The sequence below is a fragment of the Eretmochelys imbricata genome, chromosome 7 (assembly GCF_965152235.1).
Source record: "Eretmochelys imbricata isolate rEreImb1 chromosome 7, rEreImb1.hap1, whole genome shotgun sequence".
In the NCBI taxonomy this organism is placed as follows: Eukaryota; Metazoa; Chordata; order Testudines; family Cheloniidae; genus Eretmochelys; species Eretmochelys imbricata.
In genome coordinates this window covers 73,048,145-73,074,894 of record NC_135578.1, presented here as the reverse complement: position 1 = coordinate 73,074,894, position 26,750 = coordinate 73,048,145, and the positions used below count along the sequence as shown (strand labels likewise).

General features: G+C 41.5%; 1 protein-coding gene across 1 annotated transcript in view; it reads left to right on the top strand.

Annotated features, from left to right (window-relative positions):
- The first annotated feature begins 2,210 nt into the window (after positions 1 to 2,210).
- OPN4 (opsin 4) overlaps positions 2,211 to 26,750 on the top strand; it is a 36,384-nt gene continuing 11,844 nt past the window's right edge. The window contains exons 1-7 of the mRNA XM_077821684.1: positions 2,211 to 2,348; positions 14,943 to 14,951; positions 15,275 to 15,417; positions 18,364 to 18,497; positions 21,212 to 21,415; positions 23,362 to 23,533; positions 25,379 to 25,540. Coding sequence (XP_077677810.1) covers positions 2,211 to 2,348; positions 14,943 to 14,951; positions 15,275 to 15,417; positions 18,364 to 18,497; positions 21,212 to 21,415; positions 23,362 to 23,533; positions 25,379 to 25,540 — 962 coding nt within the window. The remainder of the gene's footprint in view (positions 2,349 to 14,942; positions 14,952 to 15,274; positions 15,418 to 18,363; positions 18,498 to 21,211; positions 21,416 to 23,361; positions 23,534 to 25,378; positions 25,541 to 26,750) is intronic.

Sequence of the window (26,750 nt, the reverse complement as noted above, 5' to 3'; positions counted from 1 at the left end):
AGCTTATATGAGTTTGTCAGTTTAACAAAGAAATTGACTACCAGGCTTGTTATCCCAAGGGAAGACTCTGTCATGCTTCAAACCAAACGCACTGCATCAGCTAGAGTAAACAAACAGATTTATTAACTATAAAGATAGATTTTAAGTGATTATAAGTCAAAACATAACAAGTCAGATTTGGTCAAATGAAATAAAAGCAAAATGCATTCTAAGGTGATCTTAACACTTTCAGTGCCCTTACAAACTTAGCTGCGTCTCACCACAGGCTGGCTGTTTGCTCTTCAGCCAGGCTCTCCCCTTTGATCAGCGCTTCAGTCGCTTGGTGTGGTGTCTGTACGTATAGGTGGGAAAGAGAGGGCATGGTAAATGTCTCTCCCTTTTATCATGTCCTTTCTTCCCTCTTGGCTTTGCCCTCCCCCCTTCAGAGTCAGGTGAGGATTACCTCATCTCAGTTCCCAACTGACCAAAGGAAGAGGGGGGACTCCCTCGAGAGCTTAACGGATTCTTTTGTTGCTGCCTAGGCCAGCGTCTTTTGTTCCTGTGAGGCTGGGCTGGGTTTGTCCCATACCTGCCCTGATGAGGTGTGAACGGCCTCTCTGCTCTTGGAGAGTTTTTGCCTGTGCTTATTTTAAACCATGAGGATACATTTTCAGCCTCATAACTACATACATGAAATTATAACCTATAACATTACTGTAACAGTTACTATAATATCACTATAACAACCATGCTCAGTGCATCATGAGCCTTCTGGAGACACCCAACATGACAAACTTTGCATGACTACCACACAATCATTTTATAAAGATGAACATGGGGGTGTAGGGTGTTCCTCCGAGGTACAGAGTGTCACTGATGCTGAATAGCATCTTCCTTATATGATCATCGGAAAAAGCTGAGTGTGCAGGACTGGTGATGTGAGTGCATGCATTGGGGATAGAGAAGTGGGTTGCATGGAGTAACATTGCAGAGAGAGCAATTGCTGAAACATGCACCTTTGTGCCCCGATTCAGATTAGGTACTGTTGGTAGTAACTCAAGAAAAGCTGTGTGAGAACTGGAATCTCAGAGTGGGCCCCTGGGAATGCAATATTCAATGTTACCTTAAAAATATCTTTTGATGAAGGCTTTCAGAAACATCCCATGCCATCGACTTTCATTACTAATTGCACTGAAGCTAACAGCCCCCATTAGGGTCATACTCAGCAGCACTGAGTGGCTGAAAGGCCTAAGAACTATGACACTGAGATTCAGCTAGCCAGTATGAACTAAGAAAAACCTCCACTACATGGGCCTGATTCTCATTTACACTAAGGCCCCTTTCCATCATTCTGGTAGTGTAAAATGGGCCTTATAGTGGGGATACAGTCCAATTACACACTTTTGACACTGCCACAGTGCTGTAAGGGGGCCTTAGTATAAATGAGAATTACGCCCTGCATGTTCTTTCTGCCAAAAACTTCACAGGATAACACACAATTTCTGAAATGTGTGGTTATTTTTCACTTTCTCCGTAAATGATTTTAAAACTGAGAGGTAGAAAAGGAAGTTGAGCTTAGTGTGACTTTAATTAGTTTTAGCATGTATTTTTCCTGTTTGTTTTTAAACGCAGACTGACCGCTAATCGTAACCTATAGTTATACACAAATAGTTTTGCATCTGAGTTAATTTGATTCCTTACATTTCTGGCATAATTGTATGTTTGCATGTTCCTTAATTGCAGAGGATGAAAATTAATTCACCAGCACAGTGAAGAAATGTAAGATGACTATTATTCAAGTCAGCTAGTAAAATCAACCTTCCCCCTCCTTCTCTTTTTCTAGTCATATTAGGATAATGTGTTGCTATTATAATGCAGATTTAAATCTGTCAGAAACAAGAAGATAACATTGTTTTTAAGTGGACACCAATTTTATAATGTAATGAAACAGAAGCCTTAATTTGAATGGGGCAAGGGCCTAACTGGGCATGTGCAGACCCTGCAGGCTTTTATATTTAAATGGAAGCTGCTGGTGCCGCTTTTTGCTAAGCTGGAGAGGGAAAAGAAGCAATCTGAGGCTCTACTGAGAAATCCTGCATTTCACATAGTTCCAGAGTAGAAAAGCTGACATCCTGCTCAGTACTAAGGGAAATTGGGGTTAATGTTTAAAATTCAGAGCAGAGCTTTTTTGTGACATCTGTCGCTTTTGGAAATTGCTTTTATTTCATCCGATGAATATTCAATCCATTCGAAGGGGCATCTTTTGCCCCCCTCAGAGCCCCAACTGCACCAGTACTGTGGAGTCCCTCAAGGGTGTCTGGAATGATACAGAAGCTAATGCCTACAAACTGGTGGACCTGCCCCCAACAGTAAGTGTGGCACTAAATAGTTTTTCTGTGGATAAAAGCTATAGCAAATAGTTCTGCTGGTAAAAGTTGCCATTAAGGGACATGGACACCTAAGGTGTGTGTTGCCTGCTCACATTTAAAGGTAGCAATGCTCTAACAAACAACATAAAAGGAAACTTAGGAAATGTCATTTTTTGAGATTCTTGTAACGATTTTAACGTTATTGTCAGCAGGGTTACATGAGCAGATGATGAAGTGGAGTGTTTAATGTTAAAGTATATACAGTATATTGTAAAACTATCAAACATAGTCCACTCCTGAATGTGAAATGATTGGCTCAGCAGTTTAAACACAACCACCAAACCCAGGACAGTTCTATAGTAGGCTGTTGGTACAAAGAGAGGGTGTACCTGAATTACAAGAGCTGCTATTTTCGGTCACCTGTAATGAAGTCTGGTTGGAGTTTTTCCATGTACTTCCATGATAAGTTCTACCAGAGCCTTTTTTTTTTACAATTGTTAAATTCTAAATAGAAGGAAACTGCTTTTTTAAAAAGCTTGAGGGTGAGGAGAATCTGTTGCACTGAGATTTCACTGAGGTTTATTCATTTGAGGAAATTAATAAAATGAGAATTTCCTCAGGTTTTCTAAAAGTCCTACAGCAACCAAAAACGAAATTAAAAAAAAGTAAAAAGCTCTTCATCAGTGCATCATTCTGGTTGCTCATATTTTGAAAATGTGTCTGCAAACACTAGTAGGAATGGAAGTTCTCTTTGTTTGCTGTTTAAAGCAGCAGAGTACAACATTTTCTTCAGTAGCAACAAGTATCTGGACCATTTAAAAAACATTAATAGAAATGGGTTCAAGCTGCAAAATTCAGTCATAGATTTTGTGAGCACTCATACTTGGTTTGGCCCAGTATAAAACAGGAGCTGTTTGCATAATTTGTGTTCAGGTTACAAACACCTGAGGGAAGGGGGGGTACTGAATTAGGTGTTTTGGTTTAGTCCAATATTTAATAGAGCAGAAAATATTTTCTTATTGATGTAATTGTATAGGAAGAACAAAGTTTGATTATTACTTTTTTCTGTAACAAAACTGATATGCACAATGTTTTAGAGGCCAGTAAATAGGTAACTTCCCTGTGCCAAGGAGCTTACAAGCTAAATTAGATGGATAATATGAAAGAGGATAGCAGACCACAGCACGGAGGGTGAAGAGAAATGAGAGAAAACAAGTGGAAAAGGAAAAAGTGCTTGACTGAGATCATGATTTCCCAAAACACTTCAGACTTCCTCTGCTGAAAGACCTTTAGAAATCAAACCACTTTGCTTATATTAAGTTATTTTATCGTTAAAATTTCTAACAGTTTTTAACTTATACACAGTTCTGCTTAAGAGAATGCTAGAGGGACTGCATATCTTTTTCAGGATTTAGAAAGGAATCTGAGATGCAACACTAGTTGCACAACAGGACAAAAATCATACAGCAGAGAGCCTCACTGCCCACTAGACATTGGGGCTTAGAAGTTGGCGTCACCCTGCTGAAACCATAATTGCAGTAGGATTACTTTCTTTGCTTCTGCTCCTAACCACAAAGAAAATGCCTATGAAAGCAAGCTCTGAAAACAGATCAAGGAGATGTGAGGAGTAACATGTTTTATCAGACATATGGGGCCTATTGCGATGGCAGAACCCATAGCCGACGTTCAGAATTTCTGCTTTGTTTATTTTTCTGGGATGTATAATTTGCTCCAGTATAAAATCATAACTTGTAATAAATCTGGATGACTAAACTACCCTAAACTGCACAGGGAATTCCCCTGTCTCCGTTAGTATCAGCACCCAAATTTGGAGCAAGAAGAAGTGCCAGCTATGTGATTGAAACTTATTACCAAAATCTGAGGTATTCTTGGAGCCAGGCTATATACTCTGTTAAAAATGGGCACTTCTCTGAACTAGTGAATTCAGTTTGAAGCTAATTTATATCAGGAGGGCAGTAAGATCTTAGTTCCTGTTTGTTTTTTTCTTTTCTTGTTTTATCTTGTTATACATACTAAATTGAATGCCAAATTCCTCTAGTACCTCTGAGAGGAGTACTTGCAAAATGCCCTGATCCTGCTCTGTTTACTTCACAAAGCCTTTTCAAATGCTCTGTATAATTCTAAACACTGTGGACCAAACCAGGTCACTTGCATACAAAACCATGCTGTCATTTTTTAAAAAGAGATATACTTCTCAAATAAAGCCATGTGCACATAACAAGGCTTAACACGTGTATGCAGAGAGGGATACTGAAATACATTCAAGTCCCAGGACAATGTCCTGAAGATTCAGTTTCCCTGTAAGTGAAAATTAGATCTTGCATCATATCACTACTATTAGGAAAGTGTGAAAAGTAGAAAATCATTTCTTTACACATAGAAAATAAATTTATGAACAAACAGTTTCATATATATGTCTGTTGCTGCAGACCTCATTCCCAACTTCAGTGGGACTTTTTAATAACTAAAGTCTCCAGGATAAGACTTGTTAAATGTATGATTTTTTTTGGTTTACTGAGCTGGAAAAATAGAACTCTCTCTTCTGAAAATAGTTTGCAATTTATTCACTACACTTTTCCTTCTGTGTCACAGAGAAGGAAATGCCAGCGGGAAGAGTCAGACTTTAAAAGGGTATGTGTCCTTTCATTCGTGCAATTAAATTAATTTATTCAAAGGTGAACTGAACTTTTAAAAGCTCACTTTAAAATAACTGCTTAAGAGTCCATCTTATTAGAAAAATACATGTAAATGCAGTGCAGACTAGTGGTTAGAGCAGGGAACAGGGACTAATACTGGTTCTGCCAAAGACACTCACTGTGACATGGGGGAACTCACTTAGGGCACAGTTGTGCCTGGTCTTCTGCAGGTAAGGCTCCTCCCATCCTCTTCTCTCACACCTTGTGTCCATGTACAGGGACTGGACAGGATCCCATTGAAGAGTGCAGGTCCTCTCCCTTCCTAGCATCCTTCATGAGTGGTAGATACCCTGGCTGCCTGAAGTTTGCCCCTCTTCTTCCCCAGCACTAGCCAGCGGATCTGGCCAGGCATAGAGGGGTGTAGACATTGCCCCCTTTTCGGGGTAGTCAACCAGCTATTGCATTCATTCCTCAAAGGTTCCTAGAGGAATTCTGCCTTAATTATAACCATTTAGGGCCACTGATATTTCATTCAGAACAATAAGGGTCTATATCTTTTTGACCTCCAGTGTCAGGTCTAGAGGAGTGAGATTTGGACAAACTTGTCTGGCTATCAAACACTTCCTTTTCTCCCAACCCCCAAAAGTAACCCAAGCCTCAGAAAAGCTTACTGCATATTAACTAAAAATATATTCACTTCTGTTTTAGATGTTGTGTTAGAGGACATTGGCAAGTATTAAGTTCACCCCTCAGAAAAAAAATACTGTTCTCCCTGTTTCTACTCCTTGTCTTCTGCAGAGTACCATCCAAACACCAGCCTTCACTGCAATTACAAATATATTCACTCTATGTTTAGGTAGTATAGGCTTGATCCTGCACTCTTGTCACACTCCAAACTTCCATGGATGTCACTAGGAGTTAAGTGTCCAAGGAATGTGTGATATGCGTTCACATCAGGAAACCCAGACTTGTCCCTTTCTTCTAGTGCTTCCACAATGACACACTTAAAACTGCTGGAAAGAAAGGTATGCTAACATGATGAAACTGGAATTCCCTGCCACAAGACTCTATTGAGGCACAGAGCATAATGAGATTTAGAAAAGGATTACACATTTATACGGATAATAAAAATATCTTCCTTTAGGGTTATCATATACAAGAGATAAAACAGCCTTCCAGCTTCAAGGTATAAACCAAATGTTAAACTGCCTAGGGTGAGAAGAAAACTACTTCTATAACTTACACCTTTCTCTAAAACTTATGATACTGGCCACTGCCAGAGGTAGGACAGTAGTCTTTGGCCTGATCTGGTATGGTATTTTCTATATTCCATAGCAAGAAAACAATACCTAACAAAGCCTCCAAACCAAATGTGGTATGACTGCCAGAGCTGAAAACCTTGAACAAATTGCTGTGTTATTATCCAGGTTTTCATATATGCTTGGGTATTACTGTAAAACTAACCTTCACATTCACACATATCCCTGAAATGCAGTCCACACCTAGATGATTTGATTCTATAGCCCTTGCGTTGGTATAGCCCCTGTAATGGAGTGGGCTCCCTGCAATCTATTTCCTCAATGATTTTCACAATGTCAATATTTGTGTTACTGAGAGATGTGTAACATTTAATTGTCTAATACAATATGAAGGAAGCCTGCTTTTTCCCAATGAATTGTTTCTGCAGATTTAGTACCATGCTAACACATCCTCAGCACAATGAGCCTGTATGTATACTCAAAAAGAAAAGGAGTAAAGGAGAAAAGGAGCTGTAGCTCATGAAAGCTCATGCTCAAATAAATTGGTTAGTCTCTAAGGTGCCACAAGTCCTCCTTTTCTTTCTGCGAATACAGACTAACACGGCTGCTACTCTGAAACCTGTGTGTATACTGGCACCCAGTGGTAAAAAGCCTCAGATGCAAGTGTCTTTATTCCCTTCGCTCTTGGTTGGCTCAAGGAAAGCTGGGGGACATTCTTCACCTGCAGGAAGCCCTTAACCTTTCAGCTCATAGTTTTAGTTTCTCCATAAAACACTTGATATTCTGAGCCACGTTATATGAAACAAAAACAGCAGTGTCTGTTTTAAAGGGTAAAATATGTGGTATGCTTTGTTGTTTTTCTTGCCTCCTCTATAACCTGTATAGTGAAGGAGTGCTCCATAGAAGAATACATAAGGGAACAGTGCTATATAGAAACTCAATCTAAATGCTCCCACAGAGTTATGCAATCAACGGGTAAGGTACCTGTAACCTTGCCTTGACAAGGACCACAACAATGGTTACTGCATTCTTTTTTAAGTACTAATACCTTCAGATGACAATGGTGAACAGAGACTAAACAAGGCCCGTGTGCTGTGGAAACAACAGAGAAAAGCAATATGAATTGTCTTACTTCTTGATTGTCCAGCTGACCTGATTTCCTTAAGCAGTTTCTCTCCCTCCTCCTCCTCCTCCCTCCCCCGCGGCTTCTTTTGACCTATAATTCTATTTAGAAAATCTAGAGCCAGATTCTACTCAGTGATGCAAACATTTTGTTCCCCTACTGATGTCAATGAGAGCTATGTATGCTAACCCAGTTTTGAGCGCTTAGGACCTGATCCAATGCCTTTTAAGTCAATTAAAGTCTTTCCACTTTCTTTTGATAAGGCCCTTACTTTTCAGGAAAAAATATGAAATGAAAAATGTTTTAAAAGTAGGCATTATCCTCCTAAAGAATGGCAAAAATTAGATTATAGGATCTGAGTCCCAAACATTGGGAAAATTCAGATTGTAATGTAGATCCACATTTTGTGACTTTGGCCCATCTTTAATACCTCTCTACCAAAAATTTTTCTTTTGCCATTTATTATACATATACTTGTTATTAAGCCTTGACATTTACTTTTGGTCATGAGTGATTTCCTTCCTAGATGATTTGTTTCCAAACTTGTATTTTCCTTTAAATAGCCTTCCTCTCTAATTGGACTTTACTTATTCATTGTATATGATCGTTTTTGTACTTAATCCTGGCTTGTAGTTATTTATTATTTTAATTCAAATCAAAGGCATTTTTGCAATTTGTTCTTTTTAACAATGACAAGTTCCTTCAGTTGTTGTACTTCTATTATCATGACCAAGGTCTGTGTAAAAAGACAAATACAGGCAAACACCACAGAAAAATAGAGAACTGGTTTTTCATACAGAAAACCTTAATCAGGTCTGTGTATTACAACAATTAAAAATGTTCCAATCTCAGTTTTACTGTGTTAGAAAAGGAGATTTATTTTCTCCTTTCAAGTAATTTGAACGCAGACCCCTATTATTGATACAGTATTTTGTGTTACTGTACTGTACTGTCTGAGGGCCAAATTATGCAATCTCTACTCACGCAAAATCCCCATTTTATTTCTATGTTATGTGGCTGAGTCATACTTGCTGTAGAAACCTAAACTGTGAATTTCTCAACTCTTATGAAATTAAATGGTCAACCTTAATGTAATATTAATATTTTCCCCTACAGATAATCTGCCACAACCATGCCTCAGACAGCTTGCCATATGTTTAAATCCCATTAATGTAGAAACACCAAGGAATGTGGCTTACTGACTAGTCTAGCTGCAGGTAGGTCCTCTGTAAGCAAGCAGTGATAATCACAATTAAAATTCCACAGCCACTCCTGTGGCCAGGTTTGGCTATCACTTACACAAGTCTAAATTCAAAGTATCCCCATTAACGCTAGCTGACACAGCCAACCTCAGAGCGCTAATTGAGAATAGAAGGTAGCCACTATTTGCATAACGTTCAAAATAATTGGGATGCCACTGACACAAAAGGGTACCACCATAGCAATGAGTGCCATGTTATAGAAGGAAACTAGAGGGGGAGACTGTGAGGTAAAGTCAGGAGGGGTTGGCCTCGGCCCAACTCCAATTAAGGTGGCCACCTGACCTCTTTTTAACCAGCCTGGACAGTTTTTCTCCTGAGTTGCCGGACTCAGGTATTTTCAAATTACTTGTAAGTTTCAAGTGAACCCCTCCTCCCAGCACATTGCAACTGGCAATCATAGCTGCATGCACATAGAGGGATGCCGGCAGCTGCTTCAACTACAGCCCACAGGTCCCATAGCATATGTCTACACTGTAATGTAAGACCAGGGTTAAGGGGACCCAGGGCTGGACCATCTACACTGATTGTAATCCCTAGGTTAAGAATTGTCTAGCCCAGGCTTGAACCCAGGGCTCTGGTATCCACACTACAGCACATATACCTGAGTCAAATCAACCATATCCCAGATGCCCTAGTGTTCTCCCAAAATGTGGTCACTCTAGCCCTTTGACTGTGGTGCACCATAGGAAAACTTTACTGTCCTCCCTGCACATTACAGGAGGTTTGAATAGACCACCAGCACACCCTGCCAAGGAGTCATTTTGGTCTGCATGCTTCCAGTTAATGTAGCCAACAACATGGAGGATGCATCTTTCGAAGAACTTCTGTTGCTTGTGCTTTCATCCTGTGACAGGAAACAACATTTAACCATTGCCAGGCAGGCCAGCTGCCTTTACCACACCAAAATACCAGAAACAAGAGAACCTTAAAGAAAAAAGTGCCATGGACAAGTGCAAACAATGAAGCCATGTACAATACAGAAACCTCCCTACTGTTGACTGTCCCCTACATTCTCCTTTCCCCATGAACCTGGCACTGGGCAGGAGAGGGGTGCACTCAACTGCATGGGCCACTCAAGCTGTTTCTGGTCTGCATCACAGTACCACTGAGGGGCTCAGGCCATGATATGGGTAATGCAGCAGGAGCTGATGCTCTTGCGGCCAGTAGTGATATGAGCCACTCAAGCAATCCTTTCTGAGGAGCTCTGTCCCCCTCCCTCAGCCGCTGTTCCTGTTCCAGGAACTGTGAAGCAAGTGCCTGTTCCTGTGCTGAAACCCTGTCCTCAAACTGTGCAGCCAACCTGCCTTTCCTCTGGCTGTAATTCCCTTTGTCTTTGGTACTGGACCTGTATGTTGGCCCTGTCCAGAACTTCAACCATAAATTCATCATGGAAATGCTTTCCCTTGGAATGGTCTGTGAAGGTATCTGGGGACAAGCTTGCACTGAACTGTGGGTGAGCTGTGGAGATGCTGCAGCCAGGAGAGATTGAGGGGCCTGGAACAGGACAAGACACAGAGGGTTATAGCCTTAAATACCCCAGAGAAGGAGCACAGAACAAGTCCTTGTGAAACTTCAAGGACATAAAATGTTACTTTTCAAGACTGAACTTTAACAGATTCTGAGAGGGATGCTTTAAACCAAAGAAGCTCCTTGGACATGGCCTGATTAGTCACAGCGAAATAAGTGCAGATATGTTACTTTTCAAGACTGAACTTTAGTAGATTCTGAGTGGGATGCTTCAGACCACAGAAGCTCCCTGGACATGGACTGATTAGTCACAGCGAAATAAGTGCAGAGACAATGGTAAGTTTAAAAATTCAAAGCTGTTTTCTTTCCCCCTAAAAATTGCAGAACTACTTGGGGTTGGGGGGGGGGGGGGCAGAGTCAGTGGCCATGTCGCAAAAGCTTTTTCTATCATTTTAGGCCTTCCACATTTTGGAGGACTTAACATTTCTTGTGGGGCCCAGTTGGCAAAGGGCGATGTTATTCCAAGCTGTTGGTGGGAAACCTGCAGTGTGTGCAATCGAAGTATTCAAACGTAAAGTGACAGCGCATCTATGGGCAGAGTGGATCGGTCACCTACTAAGGAGGGTCTGGAAAATAAGTCCTTCCCTGAAATGTGACGAACTATCTGGAGTTCCTGCTTCAGGACAAGTTTGCAGATATCCACAAAGGGATATCAAATGATTTTGTCACCTATGGACTCCATTTAACTAAAATGGACTCGATTTGTAAATGGAACACACTGCCCCCTCCCCCAGTTCACTGTTTCCATGTGGTTCGTCAACTGCTGAGTGGTTACAGAGCGGCGTAGGTACAGACATGGCAATGTAAGGTTACTGTTTTTAAGAAACAGGAATGCCCTAGCAAAAGTCTGTGCCTTCCCAGTAAAAATTCACTTTCGAGGTGTGTTTACTGTTTGCATTTCCTGGTCACCATTTTGAACTCCACGGAGTAACAGGGGGGAAGCCAAGGCACTGATATACAATCTGCCACTAGCAGAGATACCCTGCTAGCTCGGGCTTCTAATAACTTTGGCTTTGGGTCCTTTGGGGGGCATCAAACAGCTCCTCTGAGTACAGCCCCACCAGGTGCCGCTGCTGCATCTGTATCAAAGGCTCCTCTGGATCTAGTTTCAACAACAGAGTCATTTTGCTGGCCTCACTCTGCACCTGCTGCTGGCTCTCATTGGTCCCCATGCTGGATTCAGGGGCCAGCAGAGTACCATCCCACATGGGCAGGCTAGCATGCACCAGCATTGGCTCTATGCAGTCAGATCCCAGTCAAACTCCTAAAATGGACATGCTGTCAGCAAGTTGCCTGAGGTGTGGGTCTTGTTTTCCTGTACACAATCTTCAGCTGCTTAATCTGCTCCTTGCACTGGTCACACCATTCCAGTAAATTTTCAGTGCTGCCAGCTTCTTCGCTATTTGCTGGTATGCATGATCATTCTTGGTGCTCTTACTAAAGTCCACTGTTTTGAGGGCCTTGTACCAGAGATTTACCAAAATCTGGCTGTGCTCCCACAAACAGGAAGCAGTGCACTTTCCAAAAGACTTCTGTTCTGTCTCCATTGCAAACACAGATGTCTCTGAGGTATTTGCACCTTGGCAGTCAGAAGGGTTAAATGCCGACTCACCAAACTGCTGCACTACACCAAGGGGGGCTGTTTCCACTTCCCTAGAGTCGATTGTCCTCTCTATCCCAAGAATTGCCAAAGGAAATTGGTCCATGGGACTGTGGGATACTTTTGGGGGACTCCCAGAGCATGAGTTCAGTGGGGCAGCATCTACACTGAAGAGCAAGAGGGTGAAACTCTGGGTCCCAGTTTGATGCAAGCTCGGACCCTCAGCCCCCACAGGATCCTGTGACCCTAGATCCAAGTGCAAGAGATTTGCGTGTAGACAGAAGGAGTTTTAGGTCAAGTCTGAGTCTGGGCTTACATTGCAGAATAGGGTATGACACGGCAGTGTATGCCCAGGGTTTGAAATGAGGCTCAAGTCTAACTCCCTCTTCTATCTATCCCAAATTGCTCTAACCCAGGGCTCAGACCCAGGGTCCCAGGACCTCGCTAGGGTGGAAAGTTGAGTCTGCATCAAGCTGGGACCCGGGATTCTAGCCCTATTGCTCTGCAATGTAGATGCAGCCCAATGGGATTCATGCTCTGAATACTCCAAAAGTATCCCACAATCCCATGGGCCTATGTTTTTGTCCTCTGGACAGTCATGTTTCGTGGACAGTCAAGTTTCCGCCCCCTTCACCAGGCACAAACTTAGAGTTGTCAGGTTGTGGGTGGGCACTAGGAAGTCTGGGATATGGGTGGTTGGACACGGGTCTGCATAATGCAGTGTAGCCTGGGGTGGGGAGGGGCACAGGCAAGTGTGGGAGTGGGTCCCACAGAGGGGAAGAAGAGAGGGTCAGCTGGGTGCCCGGGAGGGATACGGGGGAGTTGCAGTTTTTTGCCTCAGAGGTGGCAACCCCATGTCCTAGCTGCCTCATCCACTAGCAGGCCTCCTTTATTAGGATGGCTGCTATCAGTTAGTTCTAGAACAGATAAGGAGTGTTAGGATTAGCTGGCAGCTAGTGCTGGCGGGAAGTAGGCCTCTTCCTACCACTCCACCCCCACTTGCCAGGAGATGCATATTGTCTGTTCTGCATTTCTGGGAAGACTGCTATCCCTGCCCTCACCATACCACACAACACTCTTGAGAACCCTACTTTCCATCCCTTCTCCTGCATTCTTGGTAGGAGATGCTCCAGCTGAGCACTTCCATATCCCTCTTAACAACATTAAACATGACAATTTAGAGACATGTTTTCCAGCTGCTTCTACTAGTCTGGCCTGCTCCTGTACTGCACAGGAAATGGAACACCCCTCCCCTCTCAATTTGTTGGCAATCCTGCAGATAACTGCTGGGAGTGGGGAGCTCATACCTTCCTTCCTTTCCCTTCAGGGATTTGCTTGGATCATCTGTATTTACAGCAGGGTCAGCCTGCACAGCACTCCCTTCTGTCTCACAGCACCTTCTGGCCCCTTGTCTGTACCCAGATGGAGCATTGATAAGTAAACAATGGTCCCATAAAATAGAAGGGTCTTCCACCCTTTCTGGGCTTAGTTCTTTTATTCTTTCTTACAGATCACTGATTCTCAGGGTTCCCCAGGCCCACCAGTCTGGCTCTTCACAAGGTAGATCCTTATTTCCAGACTATTTCCTGGCCACCTGCCTGGGGTTTAACATGGCCACATGCCTCCCTCATGCTGTCCTATCCCCACAGGACTAGTCAAAGGAGAGAATCCCCCTCCTGCAACACTCTTCCCCAGTGGGGTTCTCCTAGCCTTTTATGACTCCTTCCCACTTGGATCTGATAATTGACCCAAACCATCTGATCCCCAGCTGATCAAGATCAGCAAGTAAAGTCATGAGACAGCTACTGACTGGTCACAGGAGAGGCTGTGATCTGGATAGTAGGCATCCTGTGCTGGGCTCAGAAGTGGGTAGCTGCATGTCAGCAAGCATCTCAACTGGGCTTTATTCTGGACCAGTCTGATTCTTGCAGTTCAGTAATCATGGCATGTGATGGCATCAGCTAACTCCCTTGAATTATGAGCTGTGATGACAGCACCCTCACCACCCCAAAGTTATTGTTCTGCATCTCAGAGTGGGAAAAGCTTGGTTGTAGATAAGAGAACTGAGCTGTTAATCCGTGTGAAACAGGATTGCTCTTTGCTTTTTCCAGAGATCATGTTAGTGTGGTCTGAGTTACTACTATTTTGGCACATGCAGATCAATGGCAGTGGAATAGGTGCAGAAAGATATTAACTGACCGATGAGTTTTAGCTCCTTCATCTAGGGGCCAGAGGTCTGATTCTGAATCACAAGAGCATTACCTATGATGGCTATGGGCTCTTTTGACCAGGTGATGTGCATCTCTTGGACTGTGAAGCCAATATTTTCAATCTGGATATACCATCTTGGACTGAGAACTGGTGGCAAGGCTTTAGGCATCTGTGGTGGCTTGTCCTGGCATCAAGAGTTAAATTCCTTTTGGGGAGGATTAGAATTATTGCAGGAGAATAGATCCTTGACCTCACCTATGCTGAGGTGCAAAATACCCTTTCCTATTATTTAGACATTGACTTGTTTATGTCTGAAAGAGGTTAGGTCCCCATGTAGCACAATTTGGGATTTTCCTGCAAATTAGCTAGCATGGGAGGACTGTATCTTGCCTATGCTTCTGAATTGTGCTGATCCATTAGGACCATAGAAAGTTACATGCTCAGGGTATGCATGTCAAAAGTGGGCAGGGTTGTGATACTTTGGGTATCATTCCCCTTCCATCTTCCACTGCTATCAGGTCACCATGCCTCTTAGCTGTTATTGTCTAAGTCACAAAGTTGGGGCCATGATAAAAATGGAACTTGTATCGAACACAAATGTTTAAAAAAATGTTTGTTTGTTTTTTTCAATCCTCAGTTTAATCTGTAAGGAACAGTGTTGTTCAACACTACAAGGTAATCAGGTCATGAGGGTATTAGTAATTCAGCACTGGTTAGTCAATGGGAGAAACCAGATTTCTACTGTATTAAAGGCTTGAATAAACAAGTGTATATCGACTGGACTTACCATTTTCACTAAAGATGTGTAATATTTATTTATTAGAAAACTAGCCAATGATTTAAGGAAATAATAGAAATCAAACTTTACCACAGGCATTGAAATTCTCATCGGATGAAAATTACAAAGAACAAACTTGCTGTTATTTACAGCATTCCTTGAGGTCAAATGCAATAGAGTCCCAGTGTATTTCTGTCAACTATTATGTATTTTGTTTTGTTTTTGTTTGCTCCTTTAGATTTTCCAATCTCTGAAACACTAAACTGGTAGTAAAAACAAAAAAATGGCCCTTGACTCAAACGTTGCTGATACAATCATGCCTGCCATGTTTATTTGCAAAAGAGGAATAAAAATAAATGTAATTTGAAAGGGATTAGTTTACTCCAAAGTGTTTGTTTTTATCCAGCTTTTAACCTCCTTTATCCATCTCATCTCCCAGAAGAATAGCAGATGCTAGCACATTCAGTTAAGTACCACTGTTCATTTATGAATTCCTGCTTGTTCTGCAGGAAATGACAGTGCAAGATGTTCCTCATGTCTTCCCTACACTGGATGTTCCAGACCATGCCCACTACACAATTGGAACTGTCATTCTGATGGTGGGGATCACCGGAACGCTGGGTAACTTCCTGGTCATCTATGCTTTCTGCAGGTACATATATATCTCGTTTGTTCTGTGTGTCTTAAATATTCCTGTGGATAGACTTTAATACTGGTGGGATTGTGTTAAGGAAATGTGGTACAGGAACACTATCATTATGATTGTACTAATGCAAACTAATGAGCTGTGCATCAAAGTAACCCAGATCCATGGCCTTGTATTTCTTATCTTGCATATGAAATAGGCCTTAATGAAAGGTGAAGTATAATTTGCTGCTAGTGGTTTTGATAGTGGAAGTATCCCAAACCAATCTCTCAGATTTTTGTTACAACTCCCTGTGATAGTTATGCAATATCCTGGATAAACCTTACTGAATTAAGTTAAACCTTATTTAATTAAGCTGAATACATTTGGGAACCATTGTATTTAAAATGCAATTGTTTATGTGTTATTGTGAGATTGTATGTAACTTCTCTAGGTGGAGGGTTTATGCTAATGTAATTCCTCTGGATATCAGCCCTTTGAAGGCCTGTTACCTATTCACAGTCTCTTCAAAGGTTCAGACTGGATTCTAGAGACCAGTGGACAAAGAAAGGATGTTGGGATAAATAACCTGGTGGTAAACTGACTCAGGGCTTTTTGTTCAGATCCAGCAAATGGACAGGACTTCTGGTCCATAGAGGGCCCCAATCCTTAGGAAAGGGTTGGAAGGACTTTGGCCTATTAAGGCCCCATAAGACTGTGAGTGATGAAGTAGAAACCACATGAAAACCTTTGGGTAGGGCTTTCAAGGACTGCTCCTGCCAGAGGCCATGTTGAAGGGGTGATCTCTGGTGAACTTTTAGCATGCGTGTAGGTTCTTTTATTGTTTTTAGTGTTTTCTCTATAATGCTTTTCTCTGAAGAACAAACTGTGCTTGCTCAGAAAGAGCTATGTGATAACTTATAACAGTGGGCAATTCACCGTGATTAGTCTGTGAAGAGAAAGCAAGTACGTCTGCTTAGACAGCCTGTCTTCCGATGGGAATAACACTTCAGCCTGGAAACACCCTGGTCAGATAGGACAGAGATGCAGATCTCCACCCAAGTGAAGAGATGGCTGGGGAGCCATAAGCCTAGGGGTGCTCTTGATGGACCATAGAAAGAGAATACAGGTGCAGTTGACCTGAACTATGACCTCCCCCGCATCTAACATTTTCTGTTATGTTTCATAGACTATAAGGTCAGAAGGGGCCATTTTGTGATCCTCTCGTATGTGTCCTCTGAGGACAAAACTCAGGACCTTCAGATTATGAGACTGATACGCTGCCGACTGAGCTAGGCTGAACAAGAGCATTTATATCAGATATTGACCCTTCTGTGGTGTTTGAGACTTGGCCTGCCCACCCAGGAAGATGCTACCATACAGCCTACACAGGGTGGGGGAAGAATACAGCAGCAGCTGGGAGAAGACTAGAGCAGTATTGTGGTGTGTCCCACTCTGGAAGAGGCAGCTCAGCAGGAAATCTGGCAGCAACAGCCGTGTCTGTGGTAGGGGACAGGTGTGGGGCTGGCTGTGTCTCTCCATGGAGTTATCTAAAAATGTAGAGGTGGGTGGGGAGACTAGAGTAGAACTGCAGAGCTGGGGGTGCACTGATACTACACATACCCACCATTGATGCGGTATCAGTAGTTGCATAGCAATAACAAACCACCAACTGCCTAAAGGAGTTAGTTTGTAAACAGTTACTGAGTATTTTGCTGCCCCTAAAACTGCAATTGCAACAGTGCTTTAAAATTGGTGATTGTGGGCTGGTCCAGGGAACATCTGCCAGTTTCTCTAGGAAAACAGAACCTCTTGAGACAGCCTTGTAATGCACAAAGATTGTCAGGGGCTGGAGGGGAGTGACTGAAATGATGTGTGCCCCTGGAACAGCTCTAAGTTACACTGGGGGCAAAACAGAATATTTGCCCTACACACTGATCCTCCTGGAATGCATCTTCCATGCTACAGCTCTCAGGAGTTGCAACATATTATCTGGCCAATTGTGTCTGAAACTGAAAACTCAGGAAAGCAGCTGTAGAGACATTAGATAAAGTGTCACAATTTCAAACAGAATAAAAAGCCAGAATCATTAAGTACTGATATTAAGAACTCTCAATAGCAAATAAGTTTGTACAAAAACACTACAGGGCACTCTATTTTATGTTCGCGCGAATAATTTATGGAGGTGGGTATGTAATAAGTATGGCAATAGGTCCCTTCAAACTCAGTGCCTGGTGCAGTGAACTGCCTGTCATGGAGAGGAGCTGAGATAAAATAAAATGCTGCATGTGGTATAAAGTCAGCCTCCTTAATCCCCATATTTGGAAGTTGCTGTTAATCTCATCAGCAGTGGAAAATGTCCCCTCAGCTCTGCATGACCCAGATCTAGAAAATCCATAGAGTACATCAACTTTAATTTCCTGTTAATCATGGACACAGGGTGCAGTGGGTCAAAGTATTCAGAGAACAATGTCTTCTATTCCTGTTTCTGAGCTGGTTATCAAAACCAGTCCATATCCTCTACTAAGGCACAAAGAAGTGTAAGGAGTTTGCTATTAAAATGATGGTGTCTCATTTAGCTTCTCTCTTCAGGAAAATCAGAAGCCAGTTTGATGTAGCTTGACATATTCTACACCTTGATATTTGTGAAGCTGCCAGTGCTCACAGCAAAGAGCAATAGAGAGCCAAGGTGGGTGAGAGAATATATTTTATTGGACCAACTTCTGTTGGTGAGAGAGACAAGCTTTCGAGCTACACACAGCTCTTCTTTGGTTCATGAAGAAGAACTCTGTGTAAGCTCAACAGGTTGTCTCTCTCACCAGCAGAAGTTGGTCCAGTAAAAGGTATTGCCTCACCCACTCTAATATCCTGGGACCATCATGGCTACAATAACACTGCATACAGCAAAGAGCAATGGCATAATTACCCACAGATCAGCGCTTAGCAATGTTCCTTCTGATCTCTTCTCTGTAGGAGTAAGAGCCTTCGAACTCCAGCCAACATGTTCATCATCAATCTAGCTATTAGCGACTTCCTAATGTCCATCACACAGGCTCCAATTTTCTTCACTACCAGTCTCCACAAGCACTGGATTTTTGGCAAGAAAGGTTTGTACATATATCTCCTGAAAGATAATTTAGTTTGTTGTCCATGGTAATGACTTCAAGTTAAGAATTGACAGTATAAGTATCAAAGCTATGCAAAACTATAGTTACTAAAGCCGAAAGCACATAAAAACTGCCTGGTTTCAAGTTTTGTTGAGCATTCAGGACTTAGTCCAAGTTTGTCAAAAGGTTTAGAACAAGCTTGGGTCTGTACTTGGAGTTATTTATATTTTAGAGGTATAGATATGATAACAGCTGAAATTTGACAGTTTTCAATGAGTTTGATTTTGAATTTTGGACAGGTGTATGACAAGGAGTTGATACAGATGCAAAAATCAAAATTTGTTTTTATCTTTGTCCTTTAAAAAGCCAGAGGAAATTACACTAAAAACTACATTAAAAGAAGGGTATTTAGGTTGTAAAGTCAAGTATTAAAAAGTTAAGAAATGCCAGATTTATGATTGTCTGTGTGACCTTCAGTGAGCCCCTTTGTGCATGTGCATTATGATACAGTTTTAATTACATGATCACATACTTTTTTTTCTCTAGAATGTTTGTCTCCTTCAATGCAAATACTGGATGCACAAAAGGGGAAATCAAGTTTGCATGGGAAACCATAAATCTGGTATTTCCTAACTTCTGAGTGCTTGACTTTGCTAAATTACTTTCTTCTAATGTAGTTTCTGTTTGTTATAAATATATTTACATCACGAAGTCTATACCATTACTGCAAGAATAGTGAGATAGAAAAAGGTCTTCTCTAATGTTTGATAAACAAACATACTCTCTCACAGCTCGCATTCACTCACAATCATCTCGCACCTGAATTTAAAAAAGAGAGGAATAAGGCCCAGGAGCACCTGCTCCCAGCATATCATCTGCCACTGGCACTAATTAACTAGAATATGGAATTTTTATCTTGATATTTCTGCTACTAGAAAGCCTGACAATAAATGTAAGATTTTACAATGTAAATATAAACCAAATATTCTCAGTGTGGTCAGTGAATATGCTTTGTATTTCACGCATTGGGTCTAAATTACCAAACATCTCTCATCAAACATGAGTTACTGTTGTTTATGTGACAGCAGTGCCCAAAATATGCTAAGTGAGAGAGAGGCATACAGGAAAACACAGTCCCTGCCCCAAAGAGCTTACAATCTATAAAGACAAAGCCAGACAAAAGGTGGGTGAAGGGGATACAACATCAAGGAAAGTGATCTGGATAGGAAATGGAACATGATTTGGTTTATTTAAATATACATATGAACTATCCACCCCTGGTCCTTTCTCCCCCTCTCCCGCTTGGTTTTTAATGCGTGTCAGTTACCTTTTTATTTTAAACTGTCTACTTTCAGTGTCTAATCCTTGCCTCTTAAACCTTGTCCAACTATCCTTTCCAGTGACCCATCCCTGATTCTCCACAGGCTCAAAGCTATGTGCTGCTTCACTGAGCTCTCCCTTCCCCCTGCCTACCAACACCAGAGATTCAGATTTAAGGTGAAATCCTGGCTCCTTATAAATGAATGGCTAATCTCCCAATGAATTCAGTGGAGCCAGGATTTCACCCTCTGTGTATGAGACAAATACACAGATCATACAGCCAATCTGATGGGGCCCATCTGTTATACGGCCTAAGCAAATCTGTGGAATAAAGACTCTTCAGGTGGGATTGACAAAGGTATTTAAGTGCCTAACTCCCACTGAAATCAATGAGAGTTAGGTACCTAAATACCTTTGTGAATCCCACCATTTGACTCTTTCCATGCAGGGGCTACTCTTCCTCTTGCTGCAATTATTTCTTGCATGCATGTGGTGGGGGAGGTGAACAAGAGGAATGGTATTGAAATGTTGGTTATTGTTGACTTGCTCATTAAATTAAGTAGATAATAACAAATGCTTGTTTCTGCAGTTCTTCATGTTACAAAACTGAAAAGACTATACACAGATGTATAAACAAACTGTCTAATCTCTAGAGCTGGCTGAATAATTAAAAGCAGACTTTTGAATATATTAATGAGTATGTGCTCTATGGGTGTTGTACTATTTGTATAATTGCAGATATTAATGAAAAAGTTGGTGCATCTCAAACACTTCATGAATTCACACGTTTTAATTCCCATTCATCATTAATTATCTCTTAATTTAAAGATTTCCGTCCATCAGCAGAAAACAAACTGTGACCAATCATGTTCCACAAATAGCAAATAATTAAAGTAAACAACTGACAACCAATCCATTGTCTGAATTATTTATTGAAACTATGCTGACCTCCTCTTGGGATATGAGTTGCTCCATGGTATCTGAGTGACTACAGAAATACTTTTAACTAAAATAGGTCTTTCCATGGGAGTTAGAGTAAAATGAAAACTAAATGAGCTGCCATGGGATCTCTGAAATACTCCCACTAGAAACTTCAGAAGTTGAAAAGTGAATGTTAAGTGAATATATATTAAGTCACTGTCTTGAATAATAAAGGCAGGTAAATCTTTGAAGTTTACATCCATGAATAATATAATTAGCAAGGCCAGCCCACAGTTGGAAAGTATATTGCTGCTGGAAAAGTGAACTTCCTGTTGTTTTAAGAGTTCTGAAAGTAATTAGGTAATGTGTTACTAGCCTAAGGCCACAGGATAAGTGGTCTCCCAGGAATACGCGTATAACCAGCATGGATGGTTAAAACTGTTGGTTAACCCTATTGTACTCTCCATTGAAAGGCTGTGAACTGTATGCCTTCTGTGGAGCCCTTTTTGGCATTACATCCATGATCACATTGATGGCAATCGCACTGGACAGATATTTTGTGATCACACGACCACTGGCCTCCATTGTGGTGATGTCCAAGAAGAAGGCTTTGATAATTCTTCTAGGAGTCTGGCTGTACTCTTTGGCTTGGAGCCTCCCACCCTTCTTTGGATGGAGTAAGTGAGATAGAATTCAAGTCTATTTTCTGATACCAGGAGAAAATGGGGGGATTAAGGAATGGTCTATTAGACACAAGGATGAATAAACAGAATTTACATATTAAGATGAAGTTTGAAGAAATCACTGTGAAGGAGATTGCTTATAGCTAATGAGTCTTAAGCAATTTAATCAGCAGAAAAGATTGCAGTGCACATATCCCACTTAATTATCTTACTTTGTCACTTTTGCAGGGAATCTCATTAGCATGCTGTATAAAAAACATATAAAATAAAGGGCAAAAAATAATGCAAAACAGGCTTCCCTAATAGTGCATAATCTTCTGCAATCCAGCAGAGTTGAACAATAAAAAGTAAAGGGGACAGATGAGCACAGTTTTTAAGTTTTCAAAATGATTTTCAGTGCTCAGAATGACAGCCTGTGGAACCTGAATTCCTCTATTTATACCTTAAAGCGGTACAGTATGGGCAGCAAGAGTGCAATTTTCCACACCCCTACAATGTGCCTCAACCCGATTAGCAGGGACCAATTCTAGAGGTAAGAGTGTTGTTTACTCTCTGTGCCCATTTAGCCCTTGACATCTTAACAAAGGATGACAGGTAGTAGTAATTAGGTAGCTGATTTGCTTGCACACGTTAATTTTGTGTGTGTAAATTGGTATGTGTTCATATTTCACATCTTGACAAATTGAAAATTTGGCCCTTACTGTTGGCTGAGATAGCACTATTTCTGTTTCTCTGTTAGAAACTAGACTAATACCATTAACTTGTTTCACTCAGGCCACCAACTTACAGTCAGCATTAACCTACAGTAGGATGAACTTGAACCTACCAGTTAATCGCCTAAGCTCCAACATTACCCACCCCTGGAGCAGGCCTGGTCCCCACTGGTGGGGCAAGGTAGGGTTAAATTGAGGTGAGAAAGTAGCACTTTCTCACTTGCCTACCAGGCTGTTGCAACAGGGTCAGACATTATTGAGTTATTTTTGTTATTCATTTTTTTCTCCCCCCAAATGTGTAGCATGCATAGTTGGTAAATTCCAGCTGTTTAACATTATGGCTTTTAGCTTAATGAGAGAATTTCAAGAGAGTAATATGACAAATACTCTTAGATGAGAGAACCTTAATGTGATGAGGCAGACTAATTACTTGAAGGGTATTATAACTGCTGTCTTATAATTAGATTCTAATAGTATCCATCAGACTGAGTCTCATACAATAATGAGACATATCTGAGCATAGCACCTGGTGCAATATTTTCTAGACCTGGTTCCACAGAAGTTAGCATTCTGGTTAAATGCTGGCAATTAAATTAATGATTAAAAATATTTGGTGCTGAATTTGCTTTATTCTTTAACTGTCTGACACAGTTTCTCTAAGGAGAATATTTCTTATTTCAGGTAGGAATGTGCATGTGTTTTTTACATTTATTTCATGGCAAAGTTAATTGGAATTGCACAGTACACTTCTGTTGTCTGTAGAATTTAAAAGAGCAGAGGTTAGCATAGTCAGTTTCGTTTCACTCCCAAGCAAGAGAGGTGATAATTTAAGAGAAAAATTGAGACATTTTAATGATTTTAGAAACATGGGTCTGATCCAAAGCCCAATGAAGTTAATGGAATGAGTCCCATTGACTAAAGTGGGCCTTGGATCAGGTCTGAAGGCTGGAATGAAAAAGAATCATTATTTTATTAGTCTAAAGATTGATTCATTAGATCTAGTAAATTCTAAGAGCCTATAAAGCAGTGGAATCAGTAATGGTAAGAAGTGCTTTAAAACAAGAAACAGGTGCCCTTATTAACCATCTTCTCTCTACCAACAGAGCCAGGTTTGATCTTTTTCAAATCCCAGGGATATGCTGAATTCTTTTTCCACTTGTTCCTCCACAGAATGCCCAATAAAAATCTTTTCATGGCTCATGTGTTTTTTTCTTTCTCTCTTCCTAGGTGCTTATGTTCCTGAGGGTTTGTTGACTTCCTGTTCCTGGGACTACGTGACCTTTACCCCATCAGTCCGTGCCTATACAATGCTCCTCTTCTGCTTTGTCTTCTTCATTCCTCTGATTGCCATCATATACAGTTATGTCTTTATCTTCAAGGCTATCAAGAATGCCAATGAGTGAGTTGTCAATAGTCTAGGTTTTCATTCCTTGCTTGGGGGAGAGCCTTTGTTTTTATGGGTTTATATATATTGTTTTATAAACCCCATAAAAACAAAGGCTCTCTCTATATGAAAGGCTATATATATATAAAACTTGCAACTCTATTTTAACAAGTTTTTTCCTTTAATGGAAATGGGTAAGAGACAAAACAGAATAGGAACAGACAATGAATTTTCAACATGGCAAAAATGTTAAATGTGTGTGGAGCGGGGTGGTCTCCAAGGTTTGGTACTTAGCCCGCATTGTTTAATACATTTACTAATGATTTGGGAAAAGGTGTGAATAGAAAGGTGAGAAATCTAGCAGATGATACAAAACTATTTAGGTTAGTCAAGTCTAGATAAAGTGTGAGGAACTTCAGAGAGAACTAATAAAGCTAAGTGATTGTTCAGCACACAGGCATATTCAATGCCAGTTTCTTTGGTTTGCTTCAGCCACTTATGCCATGTGTACATGGCACAAAGTGGCCTTGAAACAGACAGGGATATCCAGTAGGGAATTTCCCTTGCATATGGGTCAACAGAAGGACTATGAAAGGACTCCCCTGCAAAATGTCATTGGTCTACAAGTGAACAGGTGGAAGTTGGCTATGAACTCTTTGTTAAAAAAGGTGCAGTGATGCAAGATGCAATGTGTTAAACCAGCAATTTTCAACCGGGGGTCAGCGGGCCATTTCAGAGGATCTGCCAAGCAGGGCTGCTCAGAGCCCTGAGCCCCGGTACCCAATGCTTGGAGTCCCGAGCCCCAGCACTCTGGGGGACAGAAGCCCTGATCCCAGACACCCCACATGGCTGAAGCCCTGAGCTCCAGCACCCTTAACCCTGGCAGAAGCTGCCCAAGCCCTGAGCACTAGCAGAAGCTGCTCCTTTCGGCTGAAGCCCCAAAAGCCCGGGTGCCTCAAACCCCGGCAGAAGCCACTTGGAGGGCTGAAGTGCCAAGCCCTGGTGCCCCCCGGGTCTGAAGCAGTGGGGCTGAAGCCCTGAGACCTGGCACCCCGTGAGGCTGAAGCCCCGGCAGAAGCCACCCCACGGGGCTGAAACCCCAAGCCACCACCCACCCCAAGGGGCAGAAGCCCCAAGCCCCCTACCCTTTGAGCCAAAACCCTTGAGCCCTCCATCCCGTGGGGCTCCCAAGCCCCTCCCCAGCAGCCTTGAACCCCCCCACCCAACATCTGGAGCCAGAGGGCCCTCCCACAAGCTGTGGAGTTTTTATAGCATGTTGGGAGGGCCTCCCAAAGAAAAAAGGTTGAGAACCCTTGTGTTAAGCGAAGTGCAACAATTTGCATCAGGAATATTTGAAATCAGAACTACTGGAGTATCAAACCAGGGCCCGATTCTGCCATATTAACTCATGGTGAGCAGTACCTTACTACATGTTCAATCCCATTGATTTCAAGTATCTACTCACGTAACAGTGTGAGTAAGGGTGCCAAAATCTGGCCCTAAGAAGTAAATAAATAATTTTCTCCTTCCACAATTAGAGGTATCATGCAGATTAATCTGGGTACCTGAATAATCTGAAGCCTTATTTTGGAAACATATTCCTCACATAGCCCTCCATCCTGCTCCTGCTGAAGTCAATGGTTGTTTTGCCCCTGATTATTGTGAGCAGGAGAGGGCCTCTACTGTGGAAAAGCAATTACACATAATCTACATACATCATAGTATATTACCTTGGGGAAGAGGGGCTGGAGAGGGTTGGCATGATCTGGTTAAAGACCAGTCCTTTGTTCTATTTTGTTAAGTTGTTTGCTCAATTTCTCCCATATATTTTGCATTGTAATTATGGTTTATTTCCCTTAGGGCTGTTCAGAACATTGGTTCTGATGTTAATAAAGTATCCCAGAGACAGTATCAGAAGATGAAGAATGAATGGAAAATGGCCAAAATTGCCTTGATTGTCATCTTACTTTACATCATTTCCTGGTCACCATATTCTATTGTAGCTCTGGTGGCTTTTGCTGGGTAATTATGAATATATTAGCAAGAAAAAAAATCAGTGAGCCCAGAAGGTGTGAAATTGTAAAAGAAGCTAATTATGAAAGGCCAAGTAGTTGTCAACTTTAATGCTCAACAATGGAAATGGGAAACCTTCACATATTCAGGAGTAATCCTTTGTTACACATTTGGTAAACGGAGCACATGCTGGTTGTAATTTTTCACAGTTTGATTTTTCAGCACAGAAAAGCTAATTATTGGCAATACATGAAATCATGCTAATTAATTCTAAAATAAAGTTTCACAATGCTAAAATATTTGAACATGACCATATGGCTATTCCAGGTTGCAAAACAGATTCGTAACTTGTTTTGACTTATTTTCTCTGGGCCTGATTATCCACTCACTTACACTAGTCTGATGCAATAAATCCATTGGCTGCAGTGGAATTACCCCTCAATTACAACAGTGTAAGTGAGCTCAATATCAGGCCCTATATATGGCATAACTGGCTTTAGTTCTTTTGGTGCTGCACTGAAAAGTAACAATGGATGACCTAACCTGAAATATATTTCAAAAAATCCTGGAATGTGTTGCATTTTTTCCTCCTATTTAACTGTCAGCAGTTTATTCAATCATTTTCAATAAAGACATAATGTCCAGTAAAAAAAGTATCCATTAATATGGACTGGTTAAGAGCAAGGGATAAGCAGTCAGACTCCTTCCTGGGTTCTGTTCAGGCTCTGCCCCTGATTTAATGTGTGACACTGAACAAGTCACTTAGCCACCCTGTCCTCCAACTACCTACTTCTAAATCGATTTAATATCTTAAAGCACTTTGATGTCCTCAGGTCAAAGACCCTATGCAAGTGCAAAATAAAATAAATTAAAATTAATGATTATTAATTAAAAATTAGTAGATTAATACTTGCTGGCAGGGTTCCCTCCCCACTCTGAACTCTGGGGTACAGATGTGGGGATCCGCATGAAAGACCCCCTAAACTTATACTCCACCAGCTTAGGTTAAAAACTTCCCCAAGGCACAAATTCCATTCCTTGTCCTTGGACGGTATTGCTGCCACCACTAAATGATTTAAACAAACATTCAGAGAAGGGCCACTTGAAGCTCTATCCCCTGCAAAATATCTCCCCAAGCCCCTTCACCCCCTTTCCTGGGGAGGCTTGAGAATAATATACCAACCAATAGGTTAATAAAGTGAGCACAGACCAAATCCCT